The following is an 18,648-nucleotide window of genomic DNA, read 5'->3' as shown; positions in this document are numbered from 1 at the left end:
TTATAGTTTGTCATGTCCCCAACCGGAGTTCACGAGTTGAGGGTCGCGGCAACCGCCGCATATTCATAGAAAACTCTCCTCGCAAGCATGCATGGCATCTCATCACAATATTTTGAATATACACCAAAACTACCATAAATGATAATGTGCAACTTTATTTCAATAACTGACTCAAAATTTTAATGTCTCACAATTCTAACAATATTCTAAGGTAGTACATTAATTTAAATAAACTCGAATATAAGATAATTTGTGCCAAAGTTCTGCTAATCGCTCTCCTATATTGAACCTCGGTCATGATAGTTCTTCGAATCTATAAAAATTGTAAGAAATTGCATAATGAGCTAGGCTGCTCAGTTAGTGATAAATACCTTAACTAGACAATTCATTTAATCATATAAAATATCAATATACAATGAATCAACATAAAGACATAATCAATTCCATTTCAAAATATAAATTCATTAAAATCTATATCATATTCATATACGTAATCATAAATTCGATTGGAAACTAATTATATGCAACTCAACAGCCTTAAACTATAGCCACACTTATATTCTATGGCTAGACCAGAAATAGAACCACACTTTTATCCTATAGAGTGGGCTAGAATATCACACTTATGCTTTGTGGAGTGGGCCAGAATACCACACTTATACTCCGTGGAGTCATCTAACAAAAGCAATGGGTATAAGTAATACTCCTATCAAACAAAATATAGGAATAAATACTAGAATTAGATTGGTGCCTGTCATTATCACATAAGTAGCTTGTGCATCTTGTTGTGTAAGAGCATAGACCATTCCTTAGGTCCAGGGCTTCTGATTTCCATCCTTATTTTGTTCAACTATCTTGACAAACTAATCCTTATTTCTTTATGGATATAAAGTAATTTTATGATCTATCTTGTTGCATCTAAAGCAGGCATCGGTAATCCAATAGCAATCTTCTTCCGCATTAGCTTTATTACATCTAAAACACTTAATGTCATCCGTTGGCCTAGAATTATCACTTGTCAATCTCTTGTTTGAACTCCCGGTGTTTCTATTACTTTGTCCTTGAGATTCATTGGACCGATTTCTTTTCTTTTGATTTCTTTCTCTCTTCGCATGAGCTTCATTGACTTTTCTTTCAATTATTAACGCTTTGTTTGTCATAGCTACATAAGTAGTCAACTCATAAGGTACCACATATTTTTTTAATTTAAGTCTTCAGTTCCATCTCAAATTTATGTACTTGATCTAGCTCATCCTCGACTAACGTTGGAATAAATTTAGCTAGCCCATAAATTTAGCTTCATATTTTGCAACGGTCATTTTTCTTTTTTGTAGATGAATAAATTTTTGTTTTTTCTGCATCCTTACACTAAGAGAAAAATACTTATCATAGAATGCTCCTCAGAATCTTTCTTAAGTGGCTCCCTATCTTGTTCATATTTATGTTCCAGCATCCACCACCAGTTGAATACCTCACCTTGGAATATATATGATTCAAAAAGAATCTTTTCATCATCATAGCATCTTGGAATGGCAAATGCTTTCTCCATCTCTGTAAGCCAATTTTTAGCTTTCAAAGGTTCTATAATCCCCTTGAAAGCTGGAGGGGCCAGCTTCTTAAACTCTACTATGTTACTACGCTGCTCCTGCTGCTTCCCTCGTCCTATTTGTTGTTGTGCATGATGCAGTTGCATTTGTTGTTGTGGGGCCAACTGTTGTTGGAGCAACTACTGCTGCATCGGCTGTCCATCGGATAGCAGCAAACCTTTAATAAGCATATCAATTAATTATCAGTTATTAGAATAACTTATGTCATTATCATTACAAACAAATGTTTCAATATTTCTAGTGTCTATCCATCTACATTCATGTTATGTCAGAATCTATAACTTATGATTTATCCACTTATGTTCTAATACCATATTAATTGCCTTGCACCCGATCCGAGTTCATAAGCTGAGGGTCGCGACACCTACCGCATATTCTTGGAAAACTCTTTCCACAAGCATGCATGGCATCTCATTATGATATCATGAACATTCAACAAAACAACCTTAAATGACAATATGCAACTTTATTTTAATAACTAACTCAAAATTTAAATGACTCACAATATTTTGAGATAGTACATCAATTTAAGTAAACTCTAATTTAAGATAAATTATGCAAAATTTCTGCTAGTCACTCTCCCATATTGAACCCCAAGCATGCTAGTTCTTTAGATCTGTAATCTTATTAATAAGCTAGACAACCCAGTAAGTAATGAATATCTAAACTAGATAATTAATATAATAATATAAAATATAAAAATAAATTACAATAAATCAGTATAAAAATATAATCAATTTTTTTCAAAACACAAATTCATTAAAATGCATATCTTCTAAATATTCATATTAGAAATCATAAATCTGATTCGAAATAAATCACATTCAACTCAATAGCCTTAATTACACCGTGTAGCCAAGCGAGAAATAGAACTACACTTATACCATATGGAGTGGACCAGAATACCGCACTTATATCCTATAAAATGGGTCAAAATAGCACATTTATATCCTGTGGCAAGGCCAAAATAAAATCAATGAGTTTAATAATAATTAAAGCGCCAATGCATAACCTCCGATTGGCAGGGTCCACAATATATCATAGTCAGGCTGAGAGTTCAAATTTAATTCTTTTTACAAAATAACAGATATATTATAATCTAATCAAAATATGCATATAAGATGTAAGAACAATACATAATTTCACAGTATTCTAAAAAATATTACTCCAATTTACATATCTATTTTTAATTCAAATCACTATCTCATAAAATTAATAAATTACATATAATCTATTATCAATTTATTTGATATAAAAATAATATATACAAATGAAGAATCTAAAAAAGGTAGATTAATACTTACCTTGCATGAATAACGAGCAGATAATCCAACTAATTCTGAAATCCTCCTTCACAACCTATATCTGATATTGCATTATTATTTTATTAAAATTTAATCATGATTAATTTAAGAACAAAAATCATAAGTCCTAATACCTTTATAGGGCTGACTAAGGAGAAGTGCCCGACACTTCAGTCGGTTTGATCAAAGTGAAATTCATATGATTATACTCAAAATAGGGTATGGGTGGTTTAACAGAGATCAGAGGTGACCAATTCTAACAGTGTTTGAGAAGAGCCAAGGTGGGGTTGGTGTGCCATGCCACCGCCGACCATGGATCAGACCCTTCAAAAAGTTGATCCAAAATCACAGAGAGGGGTACCATACTGGATCCAACATCTCTAGAGAGATAGTAGAGAAAGTCCAGTAGAGAGAGAAATAAAAGAGAGAAAGGATGGGTAAGAGAGAGAAAGGAGAAAGAGAAAGAAGAGAGAAAAACTCCTTTCTCCAAAATAGGGGAGAGTTCATCTCTCCCTTTCTCTTTGAATCAATGGTGGCAATGGCTAAGGCGGCTGATCCTGGCGACAGTGGCCAAGGGTGGACCCTCCACCACAGCATCTCTGGTGATGGTCATCAGCCGGCATTGAAAAGAGGAAGAAAAATCAAGAAGAGCAAGGAAAGATCCACATGAACTCGACCTAGATCATGACTGATTCTCCTAATCGATGGCTACATGACCTTGGAGATCTTGGAAGGCGGCAAAGCTCGGCCTATTCCGGTCGTCGATGACGGTGAATAAGAAAAGAAAATAATTGAAATCGTGCACCCTATTTCAGATTGAAAACTCAGCATTTTGCCGGCCCAAATGAAGATGGCAACAACTACAAAACTAGATAAAGAAAGAGAGGAGGCATAGGGCAATTACCTCGGTCCGGCAAGGTGGCCTAATGGCTTATCCAACAAAGATCTAAGGAATAGACTCGAAAGAAGGAACTCAAAATTGGTGGAGATTTTTGGAGAAATAGGTGATGGCTTTCAATGGAGGAGAAGGATCTTAAACAAAAGAAATCCTAGAGTTTTATATGAACTTGGATTGCCCCCAAGAGTCTAGCTTTCTGCCAAAATCGAGAAAGACAAAAGGCTCCTAATCGAAGTCTTCTTCTTCTTCTCCTGCGTGCAATATCCCTGCTAATGGGCCCTGGCCTCTCAAGCTGGGCCATTAGCCTAAAGAGCTGGGCTATTAGACACTCCCTCTTTCTCTCCTGCTCTTCCTATGTTTGAACATCTTGGAATGACATAGGTGCAGATCTGTACCATACCAAATCAGTTATCGACTGATTTTCTCCCGGTATCGGTTCCGCTAATCTTGATTGTGTTTATTGCAAAGTAAGATATTTTTGATAGGTCACGCATAAAGTTTGAATTGTAAGCTAACCATTATTATGTATATATTTCTAAAAATTTTAAGCCCAATGGCAGGCTTGGGCAAAAATTTAAGCTCATTGGTCATGCCAGACCGATCCCGAGCACAACCAATGAGCCTAACTTCTGCAATAGAATCCGGCCGCAGCCCGACCTGCCTCGTGGCTTAATCAGCTGCAAGTCTACATTTTGTTAGGCAATCGCTGTCTCACAATGGGAGAGTAGAAAGCTGCTTTTGTTCCTATTCTTTTTAAACATAAAACAATAGAATGTACCCTAATCCACCATAAATTATCATTGTCGTCATCAAAACATTGAGACAAAAAGTTCCCTACAGCTAGCAACGGGCATTGAGAACTCTTTGTGGCCGGGACGCACCGCCCTTGCCGGCAATTTCCTCCAAGCATCAAGGATCCAGGCTCTAACAAAAAAATATAGGGTCAGTAGTTATTTATTTATTTATTTATTCAAGAGCTTGATGAGGCTTATGACATTATCTTATGAGATAAAGTATCGTGTGATTAGTTACTCAAATTTTAGATTCCTTCCCATGCAATCCATGACTCGACATTGCCGCATCATCTTCTAATTAATTATTTTATTTGTCTGTGACTCTCTCTCTCTCTCTCTCTTCTTTCTTCTTTAAAACAAATGGAGAAGCCCTCAAAGCCTTTTATGTTTCTTTTTTCTCTTTTTCAATAAAATAATGCGAAGTCACAGACACTGCATCTAAAGTCCTCTGCGACAAAACTCAAAACTCATGTCTCCGACCTGAAACCAAAAAAAAAGATAAAACTTGGGTCCCTGTCTTCTGCTAAGTGGAGAGAGATCGCAAAGACACAAAAAAGCATAAAAAAGATAAGAAACACTTGAATGTGACAAAGAGAACTGCATTAAATTCTGCCATACATCATTCAAACTTGGAGGACATTATTTTCATGTTATTGCAAGTTAAAGCCAAGAGCTTATTCTTTTCATCACTCCTAGATCTCCCATGACGTAAGAAGACGTCCATCAGAGAGACTTCGTCACTTTGGTGCAGCTCTTTGAGCATTGAAACAAGCAGGCCCCCATATCAATTCCCTCTGTCATCAAGCATCAAAGAATATATATTATCAGAGATATAGCTGATATAATCTATGATTAATGAACAAGTGGCTCATATAATATAATGTTGATCTCACCTGGATTATCATGTTGGCCACAGGAGGACTTGGCACATGCAAGGCTACACCCGGAGTCAACCTTTGCAGCAGGAGGAGGAACGAGACATTCAAGAGTACACTGGTATTTACAAAACCAAGGGGGATAAGTCTCCCACCTGCAATGGGCGTAACAAGGATCATAGCAATTTGAATGCGTTGATGCCGAGTTTTGCCCAACAAGCAAGGCCAGAATGGCAGCTATTGCGAAGATCGCCTTCACACCCTTGCACTCCATGACTACTAGTATGTGAGAAATCAGAAGGATGAAGCCTTAACTCTGGAAAAAGATCGATGTCTGAAAGCCCTATTTATAGGGGTTTTCTTGGTGGAAGGTGGGGGATGCATCTTCTGAGTATTTATGATTTTACGTAAATATGCTAAGTTTCCTTAAGGGATCCAGACAATTTATAGCTCGGATACTATTTATGGCATGAATCATCAATGAAATTACCACAATGTACTATTTCACATAATACCGGTATGTTATGTTGAGGAAGTAAGTAAACTTAATTCAATGAATGTCTCTTGGGAGGTTCATAAATGTGTGAATGGTCACGTTGAGAGTGGTGGCCCACCATATTAAAAAGTGTCCATATTATATTTAAGAAATATAAATGGTGACGTCCATTCAAAATGGGAGTAAAGATAAAAAAGAGGATTATAAAATCTCATTACCTAGACTAGAGCTGCTCAAGGCTAGGTGGCCCACCAGCCTATCCAGCTCAGATCAAAAGTTAGCGGGCTTGGGCTTTAAAAATAAGCCCATGGGACAGCCCTAGGCAAAACAACAAACCCCATCAAAAAATTGGGTCGAATTTGAAAAATTTGAAAAACAGCCCGACCTAGCCCGAGATATTATATTCACAAAAGTTATTGCTCCATAAGCCATGTACTAAGCCTAGTAAGCCATTGGGTCACTAAAACAAAGACAGACTTGATCTCCGTCTGCATGTTGAGTTTAAAATAGCCTGGGTCATTGTTGGTTCCACTTCCAAGCAAAAAATTTAAGCCCAATGGTCAAGCTTGGGCATAAATTTAAGCCCATTGGTCATGCCAGGCCGTTCCCGAGTATAGCCAGAGGGCCTAACTTCTGCAATAGAATCCGGCCAGAGCCCAGCCCGCCTCATGGTTTAATCAGCTCTAAGTCTACATTTTGTTATGCAATTGCTCTCACAGTGGGAGAGTAGAAAGCTGCCTTTATTCCTATTCTTTTTAAACATAGAACAATAGAATGTACCCTAAATCAGCATAAATTATTGTTGTTGTCATCAAAACATTGAGAGAAAAAGTTCCCTACAGATAGCAACAGGCATTGAGAACTCTTACGGCCGGGACGCTCCATCCTCGCCGGCAATTTCCTCCAAGCAATTCATTAACAAGCCAGGTTCCAACGGATATTTTTTTTTTTTTTGTTCAAGAGATTGATGAGGCTTATGACATTATCTTATAAGATAAAGTGTCATGTGTTATGAATCCACCGTATTTGGGTGGATGACCACTTAACCTTCACCTCTTGAGTTTTCCCACCTCTTGGGTTTTCCATCTTTTGTAACTCCTAGATGTGCCCCTTATCCCTTGGGGATGTCTACATTCATCCACCTTTTTACCGTCTCTTGTCCTTTAATTGTCTTGTGATTATGACTATTATATCTCTCATTATCACCATTATATCTCCTCATTATAACCCTAGGCCTATAAAAGGGTACCTTGAGGAGGATGAAATATACACAAATGAAAAAAGAAAGAAAGGCAAAAGAAAAAAATGAGAAATACTATTAGTTCTTGAAGAACTAATTTCCTACAATTTCTATGTTTTATTTATTTTCTTGTCTCCAATCTCTTTACCTTTTATTTTACAACACGTTATCAGCACGAAGGCTCTACCAATTGTGGAAGTACGCGGTGTTCTTTTCACAAAAAAATATTTTATGTGCCATTCTCCAATCTGTAAGTTTCTTTCTCAAATTAATATTCTCAATATCTAATTTGTGCTTTTCATGATTGACATAGAATGGTCATATTGTTTACTTACAATTTGTATCATGCTTTTATTCTTGAAGAAAGTATAGAACAATATTATTGTTTATATGAATATTACATGATACAAATCCTATAATTCTTGTTTGTAAAGAATGTCGAATCTTACCAAACTTGAATTCGTTGCTCTTGATATTTCTGGCAAGAATTACTTATCTTGGATTCTTGATACTGAGATCCATCTTGATGCGATAAACCTTGAAAATACTATAAAGGAAGAAAATCAAGCGTCCCTGCAGACCGTGCTAAAGCAATGATTTTTCTTCGGCACCATCTTCATGAAGAATTGAAAACTGAGTATCTAACGGTAAAAGATCCCCTTATTTTGTGGAATAATTTAAAGGAGAGATATGAGCACCAAAAGTGCGTAATCCTCCCAAAAGCTCGATATGATTGGATGCACCTGAGGTTGCAAGATTTTAAGAGTGTTAGTGAATATAATTCTGCACTCTTTAAAATCAGCTCACTTTTGAAATTATGTGTGAGAAAGTCACCGATGAGGATATGTTAGAAAAGACATTTACTACTTTTTATGCCTCGAATGTGCTCCTGCAGCAGCAATATCGAGAGAGAAAGTTTACAAAGTATTCTGAACTTATATCTTGTCTTCTAGTGGCTGAGCAAAATAATGAGCTTTTGTTGAAAAATCACCAATCTCGTTCCACTAATTTCATACCATTTTCTGAAGCGAATGGTACATCATTCTCTGAAGCAAATGATAAATCATTCCAAAAGAATCGTGGACGTGGGAGAGGACGTGGTAGAAAGAACTATCACGGTGGCACCAGAAGTGAAATTACCAAAAGGAGAAATAACAAGTGGGATACACCGTACAAGCGGGATACACCGTACCACCAGAAGCAGGGGCGGCTCAATACATTCTGGGGCCTAAGGCGAATCCAATGAACGGAGCCTCTTTTTTTTAATAATAATTTTTTAATAAATATAAAATACTTAAAAAAATATATAAAAATAGATAGCTATCAAGTACATTATTTCAACAAAGATACATGAATCTAATAAAGATAGACAACAAGCTTTTTTAATTTAATATAATTCTTGAAGGGAAGCACATAAAAGTAATTACTCTAAATGAAGGGCATGAAACTGATTAAATAACTGAGATAATGCTTGGCAATACTATTTACCGTGAAAAGGTCATCCCATGGCACTTCATGGTCAAGATAAAGAAAAGAATTTGTCCATAAAGGAACCTCTCTATAAGAGAAAGTAGGGTCATTATGGGAAATTCATCCCATCCCACCATCTCCCATTCAAGTAAGTACCCAAGCGGCAACTGCAACATCACAGCACAGCAGCCATTCAACCCCCTCCCTCCTTTTCTAGAAAGCCCCGGTTTTGATTGAGCAGGCGGTCCTCTCTACCACCCAAGAGGGGAGAAGAAACCGAGAGGAGAAAACTAAAAAAATCTCCACCCTCCAAGAAGTCCATCTCCGATCCCCCTATCTTTCTTCCGGATGGCCCAGCTGGATCAGGAGTAATGTGAGGGAAGGAAAACAAGACCAAAACCAAAAAAGAGAAGGGATGAAAGATAAGAGTGGCTTCAGGCGTCTATCAAGCCAACCAAATCCCTCTCTCTCCCTCTCCCTCTCCCCACCCAAAACAAAACTACTGTCCCCAACTTCCCAAATTGCCCCTCTGCAAGCCAGGAAACTCTCCACCTCCCTTCCATCAAGGGGGAAGACTCGTAGCCAGCTCCAGATCCTGTTTTATATGGGGCCTTTGCTTCCTTTTAGTCAGCCTCACGGGGGCCTTCCATTGGACCGGGGACTTAGGCGACCGCCTCGGTTGCCTAGGGCTCGGGCCGGCCTTGACCAGAAGTAGAACTACCGAAAGTGGAATAACTCAAATAAAAGAGAATGCTCTCAGAGTAAAAAAAATTTTGAAGATGTGTATTATAGATGTGGTGAACGGACATTGGTCGCGTACCTGTCGTACACCTAAGCATTTGGCAGACCTCTACCAAGCCTCTTTGAAAGAAAAAGAAAAAAAAATTGAAACAAATTTTGTTAAACCATCAACACATTTCGAAAACTCTAATGGGGTTGATATTACTCATCTTGATGTTTCTGATTTCTTTGAAGATCATAGTGGCAGAATTGATCATTTGATTGGTGATGGAAGTGTTTCCTTTAATTAGTACATTTTTCTTTATCATGTTGTAAGACTTTATGTTATGTTTTATGTAATAAAATTTTATATATGTTTTGCATGTTTGTAGAGATATAGATCTTACTGATGAATTGAATGGTGATGATGTTTGTCTGGTAGACAGTGCTACAACTCACACAATTCTTACAAATGAAAAGTATTTTCAATGCTTGAAATTAAGCAATGCCAATGTCAATACCATATCGGGTTCATCGAATTTAATTGAAGGTTCTGGAAGAGCATATATTATGTTGTCAAAAGGCACAACATTTTGTATTGACAATGCTCTATTTTCTTTAAAGTCTAGAAGAAATTTATTGAGTTTTAATGATATACGTCGTAATAGTTATCATATTGAAACCACCGATGAAGGCAACAAAGAACTTCTTCTTACTACTCAAATAAATTCGAGCCAGAAGCTCGTTTTGGAAAAGTTGCTTGCTTTCTCATCTGGGTTGTATTATATACCGATGAGAATGATTCAATCAAATGTTGTGATGCACCAAAGGTGCACTGATCCAAAGATATTTATGATTTGGCATGATCGCCTTGGACATCCAGGTTCTATAATGATAAGGAGAATTATTGAGAATTCATTTGGGCATCCATTAAAAAACCAGAAGATTCTTTCACCAAGTGATTATCCATGCTCTGCTTGTTCTCAAGGTAAATTGATTGTTAGGCCATCCCCCTCAAAACTTGTTCTTGAATCTCCTTCATTTTTACAAAGAATTCATGGAGATATTTGTGGGCCTATACATCCTTCATATGGACCATTTAGATATTTCATAATTTTGATTGATGCATCAACTAGATGGTTACATGTTTGTCTTCTTTCTACTAGAAATATTGTATTTGCTAAACTTCTTGCTCAAATAATCAGATTGAGAGCACAATTCCTGATTATCCAATTAAGACAATCCGATTGGATAATGCAGGTGAATTTACATTTCAAGCTTTTAATAGCTATTGCATTTCAATTGGAATTGATATTGAACATCCTGTTGCTCATATACATACTCAAAATGGTTTAGCTGAATCATTTATCAAAAGATTTCAGTTGATTGCTAGACCTTTGCTTATGAAATCAAAATTACCTGTTTCTGCTTGGGGACATACTATATTGCATGCAGCATCATTAGTTCGGGTTAGACCATTTGCTTATCATAAATATTCTCCCTCGCAACTTGCATTTGGTCAACCACCAAATATTGCTCATATTCGCACTTTTGGTTGTGCTGTATATGTTCCAATTGCACCCCCACAACGCACTAATATGGGTCCTCAACGTAGACTTGGTATATATGTTGTTTTTCATTCTCCATCTATTATTAGATATCTTGAGCCCCTTACAGGAGATTTGTTTAAGGCATGTTTTGATGATTGTCATTTTAATGAAACAATCTTTCCATCATTAAGGGAAGAAAAGTTGATGCCTGAAGCACAACATAAAATCATTTGGAATAATTTGCCGTTATCTCAATTTGATCCTCGTACAAATCAATGTAAATTAGAAGTTCAGAGGATTATACACTTGCAAAGTGTTGCAAATCAATTACCGGATGTATTTACTGACACCAGAAGTGTAGTAAAATCTCATATTCCTGCTGTTAATGCTCCAGCAATGATTGAGGTCCCTGAAAGACAACTTGCAAATAAAGCAGCGAATAAGTCTGAGGCACGCTTGAAGCGTGGAAGACCTATTGGATCGAAAGATAAGAATCCCCGAAAGAAAAAAGTACAAAGAAAAGAAACTGGCGCTCCTGAAGAGGCCATACCCACAAAACAGACCATAAAATTTGGTGCTCCTGAAGAGACCATAACTCCCATTCTACAATCTCCAGAAACACAACCTCCTGAAGAGGAACCTCCTGAAGAGTTATCCCCTGAAGAGGAACATATACATGAAAATAATGAGATCTCAATACATTATATAAGTACAGAAGAAATATGTGATAGAAAAAAAACCATTGCCGACAATATATTTTCATTTAAAGTGGCTCTTGACATTACCAGAAGTAATGTTGACATTACCAAAGATAATGAGGAAAGTGAGCCAAAGACCGTCGAAGAATGCCGACGTAGAAATGATTGACCAAAATGGAAAGAAGCTATTGAGGCTGAATTAAGCTCATTAGCAAAATGAAAAGTTTTTGGACCTATAGTCCAAACACCTGAAGGTGTAATGCCCGTTGGATATAAGTGGGTATTCGTACGGAAGCGTAATGAAAATAATGAAATTGTGCGATATAAATCACGACTTGTTGCACAAGGTTTCCTGCAGAAACCTGGGTTGATTATGAAGAAACTTATTCCCCCGTTATGGATGCAATTACATTTAGATTTTTGATTAGCTTGGTAGTTACAGAAAATTAGATATACGGTTGATGGATGTAGTCACTACATATTTATATGGATCATTGGATCATGATATATACATGAAAATCCCCGAAGGATATAAAATGCCTGAAGCATGTAATTCAAGTACATCCCGAAGCATGTATTCTATCAAGCTTCAAAGATCTTTATATGGGTTGAAGCAATCCGGGCGCATGTGGTATAATCGCCTTAATGAATATTTATTAAAGGAGGGATTTGAGAATAATCCTATATGTCCATGTGTTTTCATTAAGAAGTCAGAATCCAGATTTGCCATTGTTACGGTTTATGTTGATGATCTTAATCTTGTTGAAACTCCTGAAGAGCTCACAAGAACCGCTACTTATTTGAAAAATGAGTTTGAAATGAAAGATCTTGGAAAAACAAAATTTTGTCTCGGTCTGCAACTCGAGCATTTTCCAAATGGAATCTTTGTTCATCAGTCAACATATACAGAAAAAGTTCTGAAGCACTTTTATATGGATAAAGCTCATCCTTTGAGTACCCCAATGGTTGTTCGATTACTTGATGTGAAGAAAGACCCATTTCATCCTCCTGAAGAGGATGAAGAAATTCTTAATCCCGAAGTACCATATTTGAGTGCTATTGGTGCACTAATGTATCTTACAAATTGCACTCGACCTGATATAGCCTTTGCAGTTAACTTATTAGTAAGATTCAGTTCTACTCCAACCCGAAGACATTGGAATGGGATCATACTACAAAAAAAATACACTTTCAACGACCACTTTCGGCGACTAAATGAATAGTGGTCGCTGCAAATAAGGCTATTTGCGACCAACATTCTTGTTAGTTACTAAATGATTGTCCTACACCGACTAAATGCATATTTGGTTGCGGAAAATCAAAACCAAGTTGGCGGGGTAGAGGTAAAACGTGTGGCGACTAAAGTTTGGTCGCTGAAAATAAGGCTATCTGCGACCAACGTTCTTGTTAGTTACTAAATAATTGTCCTACACCAACTAAATGCATATTTGGTCGCGGAAAAGCAATACCAAGTTGGCACAAGTCCAATATTTTGCGCGGGCTGGAGGTAAAACTTTTTTTTTTGTTAAACGAAAGGGGTAGGGGGGAGGAAGGGACAAACCCACCCCCGTGTAGTAGCCCTCACTGGGCCCCCGCCCCGCTAGGAGAATGTTTGATGCAGGCAGAAATGGCCGTGTGTTGGGCACCCCGACCGATTTTACTCATGCCTTCCCCACCCGTGGGCCCGGCTCAACTACCCCTCTAGGCTCTGGCTCGAGTCCCACGTGTGAGTACGTCACACCTGGCACTACCCCGGCTACTGGCGGTCCAAGAGCGGTCCTATACCTCATGTCCAAGCAATGGCCGAAGCCACATTTTAATCGTCGCCGCAGCGACTCGAACTTGGGACCATGAGGTTAGAATCTCCGCCCAGTACCACTAAGCTATCACCTTGGTGGCAGAGGTAAAACTTTTAGTGACTAAATTTTGGTCCTTAAAGGTTCACCTCCAGCGACTAAAAAAAATTTAGTCCACGAAAACTTTTACGAATGGCGCCTTTTTCCAATGAAAAAATTGAGCAGAAAGTTTGAGTTTTTTAGTGACCAAACTTTTGGTAGTGGAAGATTCCCATAAAACCGAAAGATGTTGTACTAGCCCCTGTAAGATGCTAATTTCTAAGTTCAAAAAAAAATGCTTATTTTCAAACGGTGCTGTTTAACACACTACCAGAAAACAAGCGTATAATGACGGAAAACTAGTGACGGCCTGTTATCAGTCACTATTTCTGACGGAGTAGTGACAGACAGGAATTTGGTCACCGTAGTATGAACTTAGTGACGGATTAGTGATAGACCGATCACAGAATGCGCGGGTAGGATGGACTCTAAAACTTAGTGACCACCGTAGTAACGGGGTATCTGCCACAAAACTGGTAACCAAAATTGCAACCAGACAGTGACAAATTCAGCCGTCACAAAAATTGTAATCCAAGTGTTTATAAATTTTTAAAAGATTAATTTTGGCAGTGACGGATTATTGATAGAAATTTCCGTCACCAAATTTAATTTCTAATTCTAAAAATATTAAAAATATTATTTTTGAGTAATTATAAATAATAAAAAAAAGTAAAATGTGGGAATTCCAAAATGGAACAAAGTGTCCCGCCCCACCCAAATCACAAAACACCATCCCCCCCAAACCCTGCAGCCGCCCCCCTCCCCCAAACCCTGCAGCCGCCCACCACCCCCCATCCCTAACCCCTGCAACCGCCCCTCAACCCGCCCCCCCCCCCCCCCCCCCCCCCCCAGCGATCCCTAACCCTTGCTCCTCCTCCCCAACCCAAATCCAACAAATCCCTAACCGAAAGGCCGTCCACCCGCCGCTCTACCTTCCAGCCTTCTCTCTCTCGCTGGGAGCCATGGCGACATTCTCGTGGGTGTCCTTTCAGTTCCGCACCGGCTGATGAAACTCCTTTATAAGAGCCCGGAGGTTGAGGTTGTGGCGATGGATTGGATTTTGAGGCACCATGGTGTTGGGCTTGGATCCATTCTATTGCTTCTCTTCTCTAAATGCTCTTCGTGGTTAGTTTTTTTCGAAGCTTTCTATCTATATATCTTCTATTGAAATTCATTCAAGAAACTTCAATTTTTAGGTAGAAGAAAAGGATTAGCAAAAAGAGTTGATCTTGTTCTGAAAATATTGTTATATTTTTTATAACATAAATAAACGTCCTTTTAATATTTTGCATTATTCTTTTATCGACTTTGATTGCTGGCTATCATCATCAAAAAAAAAAACATTGATTAATGATTGCTGGCTCTACAAGTTGCTTGCGCTATCTGGATTTTGCTATAGCAGTTCTCATTTGATGTAATTGTAATATTTTGTACCATTTTAATATCTAGATTCCCTTTCTACTTAAGATCTCTTTTGATATTTTGATATAATATTTTGTGCCAGCTCTTATTCTGTTCATTCTTTTGATACTATACGTGAAATTTGGCGATTGCCTTCTTTTGTGGCACTCTGGTCCAGAATCAATAGCTCACCAAATTTGTTAAAGATATGAGATAGTCTGTTATGGCATAAATAATAAAATAGTAAATTGGACCAGAATTTTCCATGTTCTTCTTGAAATTCTTTTTTTTCCTGGTACTGATGTTCTTCTAGGAGTTTGATGAGAATTTCTTTCACAACCTCTTTTTACATTGTGGAGGCCTACATGATTTTGGTTATTTTGGACAGAGATTCTGTTTCTACATATGTAGGCTTTGTTAAGATGATCTTTCTCATCAAGTTTCTTTAGATGAATTGGTCCTTTTTGTTTTCTTTCATTTGCCGTTTGAATTGATTGAATTTCTGCGCTTCTCTACCTGTGGTACCACTCTATGATTGTTTATTATTTGAGTCTGCATGAATATAACTTTTTTGGAGTTCTAGCTCCATGTATTGACCTTCATGTTGTTATGATTGACTGATTTCCATCTAATGCATACAGGAACAGCTGGAGATTTAATGTATTTTCTTCTCCAAGAACTGGTGCAAATAATGTTGGCTCTAAATATCAGGATTACTTGAACTTATTTGAGGTTCCTTTCACTCTGGAGGGTTCTAGTCGTTCTTTTTGTGGTTTCTAGTTTGAACATCAAGATTATGGGGGCCAACTGTTGTGTGGCTGCTCCAAGGAAGAAACCTTTGTTTTCCTATTACAAGATGAGCGGCAGTCTAGTAGCTCAGCAAGCTGTCCACAGAAAATGCTACAATATTCACAGAAATTAGAGGCACAATATGAAATTGCATTACAAGCATCTTAAGAACGTCTTACATGTGGACCCTTATAGTCATCCATACGAACATGTGACTCAAGAGGATTGACGCCACTTAATTGACGATGTGTGGAAAAGCAAAGAACACAAGGTAACTTACATATTTAGTGCTTCAAAGTTTATAAGTAAAATATTTGATCATAATGTTTTCTTTAGATTTTTAATTTGTATTTTTTTGAAGGTGAGATCAAAAGCTGGCAAAAAGAATAGGAAAAAGCTTGAGTACAATCATTGTTCAGGATCTCGGTCATTTGTTGCAACAATGACTATACCAGTAATATGTTTTTGAGTATGTACTAGCTATATTTTTAGTGAACTGCCTATGAAACAGTCTATGGGATAGTTTTAGCTATTGTAAAATAAACAATTTGCTGCAAGTAGATTATTTATTCTAGTTTGTTGCAAGTATATTTTTGGAATCCTTTTATGCAAGTAGATCTGACAGTTATTCTAGTTTTCTTATTATGTAGTGGCTATATGCTAATCTAAATTACACTTTGCAGCCGGAGTTTAATGGTTGTGAAAACCTTGAATTTCCAGAATTCTATAAGAAAACTCATACCAAGAAGAGCAAAGAGTGGATTGATCCTATTTGCGTCGTGAAACATGTAGGTATCTAAAATCTCAATAATCATTTAAATCATTTTTTGCTTTTGCAAGGTTATATACATTTAATTATGTTGTTACCTTTGCATTGACAGTCAAAGATGTTGAGTTTGCGCGAAGAATCTTTCCAATCCGGTGTGCAATTAACATTAGAGGAGATGTCTAGGCAGGCACTTGGAAAAAAGAAGAGATACATTCTTGGATTTGGGGTTGGGCCGAAGCGCTCTTCATCTTCTTCCACACCTAGTCGTGTGTCACAAGACCATGTTGGGGAGTTGCAGAAACTTAAAGCTGAGATGGAGGAGATGAAGATGGAGCGTGAGGAGCTGCGGAGACAATTGGAGCAGGAGAGGAGAGAGCGTAAGGAGGAAAGAAAAGAGCGAGAGGAAGAACAGAAGCAAATTGCATATCTTACAAGTTTGGTGACAGAGTTCTTAAAGAAAAAGACTCAAATGCACAAGTCATCTATCCATCATGATGGGGCCATGTATTCAACTGGTAGTACAAATACTTGTTGGTATGTATTCTCATTTATATTACGTAGGTTATTTAGAGATTTTGACCAAATTAAGCGAAATGTCATTGTGAACTTATACTTGAATTTTAGTTTATTATTTTTCACATGTAGTTATTAATTATGTATTCTTTTTTGCTTTCTCAGATACATGGTGGAGTTATGAGCATGTGAAATCTAGTTTTTGGTACATGGATAGCTTTTGTTCAGATGATCATGGTGGAGTTGTCTACAAGCAGAATCCAGTTTTTGATATAAGAATATTTTTGTCTACATGATGGTTGTTTGGATGAATAGCAAGATCAGATATTTTGAGATTTTTAATTTATATTTTGATGTGTTTGGTGATGATTATCACCTTAACATATGGTATGGATGAAACATTGTGATGTATGGTTAATAGGTATGCTTGACTTTAGACTTATAGATAATGATATTTATAATGAATGATTATGGATTCTCCAACATTGTGTATACTTCTATTTGGATGAGCAAATATATTGTGCAAAATAGATATTGGATAGGCTGTGTTGGTTGTACAGGATTTGGAACGAGCCCAAAAATAAATATTAAGCTTATAATTTGAATTATTAATTAAATACAGGTTAATACTTTCTGCCACCAAAAAATATTTGTTGCCAATGCATTTCAATACATTCTACGACCAAACTATTAGTGGGGGAAGATAGACATTCAGTGATCTTTTTTGGTAGCGGACGACAAACATTCCACGACCAACTATTTGGTCGGTGTTGAAATTAGCGACAATAGATTTGGTCGCTGAAAATTTTCTTCGGCAACCAAACGTTGGTCGTTGTTGGTGTACCTTAGGTGACCACACAATATTGGTCGCTAAAATCTTTCAGTGACTAGGGTTCGACGACGAAGAGTATGCTAGTCGTGAAAAGGTTTCGACGACCAAATATGGTTATTCAGCGACTAGAATCTTAGTCGCTGAATATGTATTTTCTTGTAGTGTCAAGCATATACTTCGTTACCTCCGTAGAACAACTGATATAGGATTGTTTTATCCTAACGGATCAAACTCACAGTTGATTGGATATGCAGATGCTGGCTATCTATCTGATCCACACAGGGGTCGATCTCAAACAGAATATTTATTTACTTGTGGAGGTACTGCTATATCATGAAAATCTATGAAGCAAACATTATCTGCTACTTCTTTGAATCACTTGGAGATTATTGCTATCCATGAGGCAAGTCGGGAATGTGTTTGGCTAAGATCAGTAATTCAGCATATTCAAGAAAAATGTGGTTTATCCACAATCAATGATAGCCCAACAATTTTGTATGAAGATAATGCTGCTTGTATCACCCAGATTAGAGGAGGCTATATTAAAGGTGACAGAACGAAGCATATTTCACCTAAGTTTTTTTATACTCATGAACTCCAGGAGAAAGGTGATATTGACGTCAAACAGATACGGTCAAGTGAAAATCTGGCAGATTTATTCACCAAGGCATTGTCAACTGCAGCATTTAAAAAGATTGTGCATACTATTGGAATGCGACAACTTAAAGACCTTTGATCATGCACTTTTCAGGGGGAGTCAAGGACTTAAAGTTTTGGGCCAGTTGTACTCTTTTTCC

General features: G+C 37.3%; 2 protein-coding genes across 6 annotated transcripts; one reads left to right on the top strand and one right to left on the bottom strand.

Moving 5' to 3' along the window:
* Window positions 1-5,206: 5,206 nt before the first annotated feature.
* On the bottom strand, window positions 5,207-5,781 carry LOC120105700 (thionin-like protein 2). Its single transcript, XM_039118391.1, has 2 exons — window positions 5,497-5,781; window positions 5,207-5,397 (listed from the first exon to the last, which is right to left on the bottom strand). The coding sequence occupies exons 1-2, from the start codon at window positions 5,750-5,752 to the stop codon at window positions 5,327-5,329; spliced, it is 327 nt and encodes a 108-aa protein (XP_038974319.1). The 5' UTR covers window positions 5,753-5,781; the 3' UTR covers window positions 5,207-5,326.
* An 8,621-nt stretch (window positions 5,782-14,402) lies between these two features.
* Window positions 14,403-17,502, top strand: LOC103708143 (stress response protein NST1-like). Of its 5 annotated transcripts, none has more exons than XR_005508030.1 (6): window positions 14,403-14,672; window positions 15,590-16,008; window positions 16,099-16,191; window positions 16,421-16,529; window positions 16,619-17,040; window positions 17,185-17,502. XR_005508030.1 is itself a non-coding variant. In XM_039118411.1 (6 exons), coding segments are annotated over exons 3-6 (537 nt in total). In that variant the 5' UTR covers window positions 14,403-14,672; window positions 15,590-16,008; window positions 16,099-16,179; the 3' UTR covers window positions 17,186-17,502. The 5 variants fall into 5 exon arrangements, 3 of the variants coding, with proteins under 3 accessions (XP_038974339.1, XP_038974337.1, XP_038974338.1); XR_005508031.1 differs by having other exon boundaries at window positions 16,099-16,206; window positions 16,421-16,525; XM_039118411.1 differs by having other exon boundaries at window positions 16,099-16,188; window positions 16,421-16,525.
* Window positions 17,503-18,648: the final 1,146 nt, after the last annotated feature.

The sequence above is a fragment of the Phoenix dactylifera genome, unplaced genomic scaffold (genome assembly GCF_009389715.1).
Source record: "Phoenix dactylifera cultivar Barhee BC4 unplaced genomic scaffold, palm_55x_up_171113_PBpolish2nd_filt_p 000345F, whole genome shotgun sequence".
Classification (NCBI taxonomy): domain Eukaryota; kingdom Viridiplantae; phylum Streptophyta; class Magnoliopsida; order Arecales; family Arecaceae; genus Phoenix; species Phoenix dactylifera.
This window is presented reverse-complemented; position numbering and strand designations above follow the sequence as displayed.

What these genes read in the sequence shown, in the direction of transcription:
- LOC120105700 (XM_039118391.1), bottom strand. Translation starts at nt 5,752, where the DNA reads ATGGAGTGCAAGGGTGTGAAGGCGATCTTCGCAATAGCTGCCATTCTG. An exon ending in TGGCCAACATGATAATCCAG is followed by an intron (nt 5,398 to 5,496) that starts GTGAGATCAACA and finishes GCTTGATGACAG; the next exon opens with AGGGAATTGATATGGGGGCC.
- LOC103708143 (XM_039118409.1), top strand. An exon ending in CTATTTGCGTCGTGAAACAT is followed by an intron (nt 16,526 to 16,618) that starts GTAGGTATCTAA and finishes TTGCATTGACAG; the next exon opens with TCAAAGATGTTGAGTTTGCG.